The following is an 8,488-nucleotide window of genomic DNA, read 5'->3' on the forward strand; positions in this document are numbered from 1 at the left end:
TAGTGGTAGAACTAGGTAGTTTTTAGGCATTGTTTTTGTGTAACTAGTTGGGAATTGTTAGGAATGAAATCCAAGACCTCTTTAGTGTTTTGGTTATTAAGTCTGCGTCACTGTAGTAATAAAATAAGGAAAGCAAGTACAGTGTGTAGATGGTGAGTCCTGTGAAACTGTCACCTGGTTGAGTCACAGCTCTGAGATGAGGATTGGTAAGTTAAGAATTGAGTTTTTCTTGAAGCAGTGGCTTTGGTTTTTTTTATAAAAGCTTGCCAGGATGTTATCAGAGGTGTGTTTGACAGCTGCATTTGTAACACAGAGGTAATTTTTGGTTAGTTGTAATTCGAAGCTGTTTCAGCAGCATAAAATGAATGAACGTGGTGAAGTTTGGGTCGTCTGTAACGGGTTAAACCAAGGCTGTTCCAGGGACAGAATGTGACTCTTTAGTGTTTCCTGTACTGCCCCTGGTAGCTGTGTTTGATCAGTGTGTCCAAGTGATACAGTTTGATCTACTGCTCAGAACCACCTGTTAGGAAATAAGGAACTCTTGGGGTTTTAGTTTTCTAAGCTGTTGCTCCAAAGAATGTGCCTTTTATGGCCACAATCTCTGCAGCTTTTTAACTTGGAATGCTGATAATGGACACAACAGGGTGTTTTTCTCTCCATCCCTGTTTTGCTGAAGCTCAGGATCAGTCTATTTATAGCTGTGGTAAATGCCATAGACCAGTTTGATTTCCTGAGCAGAAATTGAGAGTGTTGAGAAATGTAACTTCCATTGGTTATACCAACTCCTTCAGCCTTGTACAGATTTTGTCAGTAGGTGACAGTAACATCCCAGAAATATCAACTGTAAAAACTACAATGGAAAAGGATAATTATATTAATGAAGTATTGCTGTTGCTCACAGACAGTTCATTACATGTCAAGTGGTTTTAATCTATTTCTGCTTGCTGGTGCTTGGCTTCACTGCCTGGTTGGGCAAAGGCCTTAACTCCAGTCTTTCTTCAGTGCTGTAGCCATTTGAACAGCAGCAGCAAAGTGAAATTGTGGCAATGATCTAAGGTGAACTGAGGGGTAAAACAGGAGGACAAAGATGCAATGGCAAAGCAACAGAAGTGAAATCTTGAGTCTTTTCCATAGGAGTCACACAATGCACCCTGAAGTTAGTGCTAGAATTCATTCTAGGACAACAGGTACCAACTGGCATTTTTCTCCATGCAGTTTCTTTGCTGTTGAGTTAGTGAGGAAGGTTAAAGGTACAAAGAGGGGATGGTGGAGGAGGGTGGGACTGGGCTGGTTACGTTGCATGAAAAGCAAACGTGAAGACAGGAACTGTAAGAAGAACCCAGAAGAGTTGAAAGCCTTTTTCTCTCTTTTTCTGCTATAGTTGGAAATGGAGGATGAAGATACAATTGATGTGTTCCAGCAGCAAACAGGAGGAGTTTACTAAAACAAATACACACAAAAGAACCTGCTACTTTCCTCTCCAGAACTGTGCTCCCACAGGCAACACATTCACAATTAGACAAATGAGACTTGGTTCAGCCACATCCTGACTACTGCAGTATAGTTTTCTCTCTTCTCTCTTGATTTTTTTTTCCCTATTCCTTCTATTGTACATAAAGTAACTGGTGATGTGCACAGACATAATGCATATTTTTTTTAACTAAATGGCCAATGGTATGTTTTGATCAACATTTAATGGAGATGGGGTGGGAAAACAAACTGGTTCTGTGAAGATGCCCCTCTCTCCGTTAGTGGCATGCTCCTTCTACTTTTATCTTTATATTCCAGTAAGTTATTTTGCTCTCACTGTTTAAAAACCAAGAAAAAAAAAACAAAAACAAACCTTGCATACCTTGTTTGATTGGATAATTTCAATGTTTTTCTTTTATCATTGTAAAACCAAGGGCAATTTTATAACTTTTTTGTACGTAGCTGTTACATGTAGAGCAATCTCTGTCTAAGTAGGGGTAAATTACTCTTTAAAAAGAAAAAAGGACAAAAAAATCCTAGATAGTTTTCCCTTCAAGTAAAGCGTCTTGTTGTTTAAATAAACTTCTTGTTTAAAATAACCAGTTTTCTTTCTTTTTCTCTGGAGTTAACAGTACTCAGCACCTGTGTTTCTTTCTCTGCAGCACTTTATGCTTCTCAAATCTCAGCTCTCTCTCTCTGTGGTAAGTAAGCATAATCCCCCTTGTGTAGTCAGAAGACTGTTGGAAAATGAAAGGCTTCCTTGAGACCTGTCAGTCAGCAGCTGAACTGGAAACAGAAGTTGATTTGCTCTTACTTTGATTTCTTCTTTTGTGAATGTTTGAAGCCAAAAATGTTTGATTAGGCAAACTGTAAAATACTGAACCACTTAGCAATGCCTCGGAGCTCTCTTTGTCAGTCTTTAATAGAAGCATCAATGTTGTTGTTGCAGTTGTTTGAGACTCTGTATTTTGAATGCTTTTTGATGTAAACATGAAGTGGAAAAGAGCAAATGATTTCATTAACCATTCAGTTTTCCATGGTATCAAATGGGAGATGCTTGGAAATGTAAAGCAAAAATAAAAACTTGAGTTCTGTTTTTGGGTGTATTTAGCTATGGTGGTGGAGATTGCAAGCTCTGTTTTACCCCACTCTGCTGGTCCTGCTTGGAAGGGGGAAGAGCATGGAAGTATCAAAGGGAGCTAGTGATGATGATGTTTTTCATGTGTCTTTTCCACAAGGTTGTTGAGTTCTTGGGGAAATTCCTGGGGAAATTTAGAGGTTGCAGTGAAATCCAGGGACATTCATGAAAGATTATATACCTGTCATCCCCACAGCCTTCTCTCTGGTGCCTTTGGGATGTTCTGATACTTGTAGTGTTTGCAGTAAGTTCATGTTCCTGTAGGGATTGATTTGTTAGAAGAACTCAGTGGTGGTGGAAGGTTTTGTTGCTTGGCTTGTGCCTGCTCGAGCTGGAAAGGCTTTGTGGTGGTGAGGGGTGAGTGCACTGAGCTGATGAATTGTGATTTATTTGAATTCTGCCAGGATTGTTAAATTTGATACCACATTGGTTCCATCTAATGGAGATACAGGGAAAATAACATCTGTTTTTGCAGTCGCTTTTGTCTCTGAAGATCATAATTACTGTGTGCCACTGTTTTACTTGTAGGAAATGGTACTGCTAAGCAGATTATTCCTTATTCTGGTGTGTATCTTGTAGACTTCTGTGGTGTATTGCAAGGTTGGAGTTTCTCCTTGTGAACAAATGGTTTCATAGACTCACAGAATTTAGGGGTTGGAATGGACCTTACAGATCATCCAGTCCCAACACCCTGCCCTGGGCAGGGACACCTCCTCACTAGAGCAGGTTGCTCAAGGCTCATCCAGCCTGACCTTGAACACTGCCAGGGTTGGGGCAGCCACCACATCCCTGGGCAACCTGTGCCAGTGTCTCACCACCCTTACAGTAAAAAACAGTTCCTGACACAGAGTCCCTCTCTGGCTCCTTGTAGGCCATTCAGATATTGAAAAGTTGCTATGAGGTTTCCACATAACATTCTCCTCTCCCGGGTGAACAGCCCCAACTCTCTCAGCCTGTCCTCACAGGGGAGATGCTCCAGTCCTCTTAGCCTCCTCTGGACTTGCTCCAACAGTTCTATATCCTTCTTATGCTGATGGCACCAGAACTGTGTGCAGTATTCCAGGTGGGTCTCACGAGAGCAGTGGGGAAGAATCACCTCTTTTGACCTGCTGCCCACACTCCTTTTGATGCAGCCCAGGATTCCATTGGCTTTCTGGGCTGAGCTCACACTGCAGCTGATGTCCGTATTTCATATCCAATCTCTCAGAGGCCTGAGTTTTTACCTCAAAACTGCTTTGAGGTAAAATAATGGTGGGGGAATGTGTTTCAGCACCTCTCCTGGGTTACTCTTGGGGTACATTCTCTCTGGCTTTAGGATCTCTGGCTTTTAAGTTGGCTATACTTCTGCTATCAGTGTATAAAATTCTTTCGACTTGATGTCCTGCCAAGACTTTTCCAAGGAGAAGCCTGTCTTTATCTTGTTTAGACAAAAAAAGGTGTTTGGACTTGCTTTAATTTCTGAAGAAAGGGTGAGGTCTCCTTAAATACAATTTTTTTTAGCTCAACTTAAGCCAGCGCAGCTCAAAGCTCCCTGTTGTATCTTGCCTAGTATTTTTTGTTTCCTGAGGCAACAGAAGTCAAGTGACAGCTATGAAGAGCTTTTAAAAACAATATGTTCATTTCCTGAATTAGTGGAGTGTTACTTCATCTGTCATGAACTTCTGTGCACGTCTCACCTGCTTTTCCCCGTGTGTCACACCTTTTGCCATTCACCTGTGTTTGTTTGTTCCTCATATCTCTGAAGGGATTCCTCTAGCAGTGCTGGAAGTGTTGTGTGTGGTGGTGACTGCAGTCAAAAATGGATGAAATGGTCTTTTCTGAGATGTTTCCTTGGTTGGATAAAAACCCAAGAAATTGTCTCAAAGAATTGAAGTGACTTAGTTCCTCAGGAGCTTCAGGCATTGAATTTCCATGAGTCTAGTGCTGTTAATGGGCTGATTTCTGATTCTGGCCCTGATAGAGAACTCTTTGTGGAAAGTAATGCAGAAATACTAAGCTATTTTTGAAACTGTTTCTTTAGAACTCTTCTTGCATGTTCTTGCAAATACTCTCCTGATGTCAGAACTTGTTGCTTGTCTGTGTTGCTCCTCTGGTGCTAGAAATTTCCCTGTGGATTCCTGATTGCTGTGACTACCTCTTGGCTGAGGAGGTGCTGCTAGGGGTGATGATTTGGAAGAATATGAAGCACAGGGATATGAACAATTTGGATCATGTTATTTGGAGAGCACTTTGCTGTTTGGCCTGACTTGCCCTTTGGCAGTGCTCGTGTTTACTCTGGTAGCCTTGTGCACTGCTAGAAGTCCTTGGGTTGGAGGGAACCTGGGCAAGGAGGTCTTGCCAGGCTAGTTGGGAGGTAAGTTCCTCCTGGGATGGGTTCAAGGGCCTGTGTAGATTTTACTGTTACCCACAAGTTTCAAGTAGTGTGTTCTAAAGTGATTGCCAGGCAATTTGGTTAGTATCCTCCCATGGTTTTTAATTGACAAAGAATGGAGTAAGTCAGAATTGGATGCAATCCCCTGGAGAGTTGTGAGGATGGTAGGACCATGTCTTCAGTGTGTCCTGGGGCTCTAGTCCCTCTGGTGGGTTTGGCTATGGAATGGACACTGGAACCAAAATTACTTGTTTCAGGTACCTCAAGTAAAAACATTTTTATCCATGTGGAGGGGGAGATGGTGACAGAATGAAATCACAGCTGGTTTGGGTGGGACCCTTAGCTGACTCCTGGACATCAGTGCCTTAGCCTGTGGGCACAGTGGGATCACAGGCAGCCAGAGAGGCTCTGGTGAGGGTCAGTGTGAAGTGGCCTGAGCTGCTGGTTCAGGAGGGATTCTGGGAGGACAGGGCTGCTCTGACACAGAACCTGCCTGTGTAAGGAAACACTCCGAGAGGTAACACGAGAGGGAGTGCTGCACTGGCCTGTGGAGCTGTTCTCAACTGAAGAAAAACCCCTGAAGTCACATCAAGATCTTTACTGCTCCAAGAGAGCTGCACTATCAGAACAGACACAGCATCTCTGCAAGGGTTAGGGTCAAAGTGAGATTCATTTCTAGCAGAATATTCCTTTCTAGTTCCTTCAGTCAGTGTAACATAAGTGCTGTGGTTTGCCTGTTGGTGCTGGTTCTATTGTGTCTGTTGCTGCAGCATTAATGACAAGGCATAATGTGACTGGCTCAGACAGAGGAAACTTCCGAGGCTTCAGCCAGTTGGAAATAACTGGATTTCTAAGGAATAGCCGTTTGTTTTCAAAGCTAAAAACGAAAAACAAGATGCTTCCCCTGATCATCATCGTGTGAATGTGAACAATAAAATCCTGTTCTATTAGAGTTAGGTAGTGAGTGGCCTCCTGTCAGGAGGTGTGTGTCAGCTGCTGGGGTGGATGTTGTGCAGCACTGAAAGTCTGAAAGCAAATAGCTTGAATTATTCTTAATTACATTACCAGTGTAATTAATACATTTCATTCTCTGGATTATTGAGGTTTGCTCATTCTGGCTCTAACCAGCTGCCAAATGGAATGTGTTGTGATAGGGAATAATTAATCCTGTAATTTGTCTTGCTTTATTGTACTTAGTGTTGGAATGAGTTGGTGGTACAGCTCTTCTCCAGAGTGGTTAGGATGTAGGAATGTGTGGATAAATAGGAGATGGAAGGTGGAATTTTGATCCCTGTTTTCAGGTTCTGATTGGCTTTCAAGGAGCTTAACTTTCCTGGTTTCTTCCCTAGCACCAAGGGATAGTGATCCTACTAACATGGAGGTGCCCAGCTGGTGTTTGTGGAATGGTTGGAGTCCCTTTGAGGGAAGTTTTCCCTTCTCCCTGAAGAGTTTGAGTTTCCATGGGAGGGGTGAGGTGGGGCTGGTGGTGCTGTGAGAGGAGTGGCTGCCTGTCAGCACAGATCCCAGGAGGGAAGGTCAGCAGGTGCTGGAGAAGGGCAAGGGAAGTGTACGAGTTGGTGAGGAGCTTCAGTGGGAATGGGACTGTGGGAAAAGGTATAGGATTTAGTTAATCCTGATACAAGGATGGCTTTGGAGTGCTGGGGACTTAAGGTTGTGGAAGCCCAAACAGTAAATAGAGTTTCTCCTTGGGAAAAGAATATTCTTCAGGGAGATGTAGATGCAAAGGACACCCTTTGTGATGCATTGAGTACTGATTTTGGTGGCTTAGCTCTCCCTCTGCCAGCATCCAGTCCTGGATCTCACCAAAGCACATCTGATGTCCTGCAAGGGCTCTTGAAGGATCACTTGGTGAAGAAAATGTCACAGTTTAAGCAAACTTGAAAAAACAATAGAATGAAAGGACCTTTTTCGTGACTTCACCTTCCAGAGGTGAACACTTTGGAGTACACCACCAGGCTTGGTCGTGCTGGATGCCTGGACAACAGCAGAGCAGGAATTGGCCACTCTCTTTGTGTTGTTCAGAGCTACATCTCTGCAGCCTTGAGAGGAGCCTGTGGCTCAGACCTCCTTCCCTAACAGTAACTAACTGTTGGGAACCTTTCCTGGAGATGTAGAGAGGCACCAGACCAACCTTCACGACTCTAGTGAGCAGGAGCATCTGCCACTAGGGCAAACCATTGGATCTGTAGCATCTTCCACTGAACCTCCTTCACGCACCACTTCAGATGGCAAAGTCTCACAGCTGCAAATCCAGCTGTGATAAGGGTTATTAGCTGACACTTCACCTTCAGCTGTGAATGAAATGGGGAAGAAGAGAAGACTGTGTCAAAGCCTCTTTTTTTGTAGCATGTTCTTGGAATAAAGAAGGAATGCTCTTTGGGATTGCCGTAAGGGGCAGAGACTGGCATGGAGAAGAAACCCTCAGTCATGGGAGGATGACCAAGCTGAGGCTTTTCTCAAACCAGTGATATCTCTCCTTGCCTAACCCTTGCATTTCCTAGAGTCTTGTCCAGACTTCCACATGCGTTTTGCATTCCTTGCCGGTGGAATTTCAGCAACAGGTGGAATTGTTTGGTGTCTGAGTCTTTCAAACAGCTGCTGAGGATTGTTCTGGTCAAATGTCGTCATCCTGAGATGAGTTGTAATCCCAGTTTCTGTAGCCATCTTCATAAACCTTTTCAACTTGTTATGGGTGAATAATCAGCAAAGCAGCTTTTATTTAAGGGCTGAGAGGGCTCAGTGGGGCCCTTTGTAACACTGCAGGTTTAGGATGTTAGAGCTGCCTGTTAGAACTAGCTGTGTCAGAGGGAACAGGTTTTTCTTCATCTTGACTTTAAAAACATCTCCATGTGTCTCAGGGGTACAAATTTGAGAGTCAAATTCTGTGGGTTTGAATAATAAAAAACCCCGAAACATTTTAGATGACAAAATACTTCAAGTTCCTGAGAGAGCAGATGCTTACCTGTGTGCAGGTAGGTATCATTTGACTTCTTAATGCCCAAGCCTAAGGGATAATAGAATTAAAACAACTGTGTCATGTTACTTAAAATTTCCCTTTAATCTACCTCTGCAAAGATGTGATGCAACAGAGAATTCCCTGGGGATCTGAATAGTGGTTGGGGCTTTTGTTTTTTAAATAAAAATGTTTGTATAGATCCTAGGTTAGAAAAAACAAGGTCCTGCTTGTGTAGTTTTAGTAGTTCAGCTCTTTCCTGAGCTGTGTTAATATTAAGGCTGGTGATAACTCAGACACTCCACACCTCATGTGCTTAGAGTGAAACAGCACAAACCTTATGTTTTCCAGACCAAAAAGAAATATTTTCTATAGAAAATTGTTTTGGAGGTACCAAGGGCTGTTATTAGTCCAAACCATGAGAGATGGCTGGAACAGATGGAGGGGTTTTTTTCCCCTTTCTCCTTTTTCCATGCACTGATTGAAACAACATTTGCAGTGGGAGGTCCTGATGGGTTGATTTTGGAGTCAAAGT

The 8,488-nt window shown here is 43.0% G+C and overlaps 1 protein-coding gene across 1 annotated transcript in view; it reads left to right on the top strand.

Annotated features, from left to right (window-relative positions):
- Positions 1-2,069, top strand: part of SUMO2 (small ubiquitin-like modifier 2) — a gene marked incomplete at its 5' end in the record, with an annotated part of 5,600 nt that extends 3,531 nt beyond the window's left edge. Inside the window, one exon of the mRNA XM_009085095.1 lies at positions 1,382-2,069. Coding sequence (XP_009083343.1) covers positions 1,382-1,444 — 63 coding nt within the window. The remainder of the gene's footprint in view (positions 1-1,381) is intronic.
- Positions 2,070-8,488: the final 6,419 nt, after the last annotated feature.

Source organism: Acanthisitta chloris, unplaced genomic scaffold (genome assembly GCF_000695815.1).
Source record: "Acanthisitta chloris isolate BGI_N310 unplaced genomic scaffold, ASM69581v1 scaffold41011, whole genome shotgun sequence".
Lineage (NCBI taxonomy): Eukaryota > Metazoa > Chordata > Aves > Passeriformes > Acanthisittidae > Acanthisitta > Acanthisitta chloris.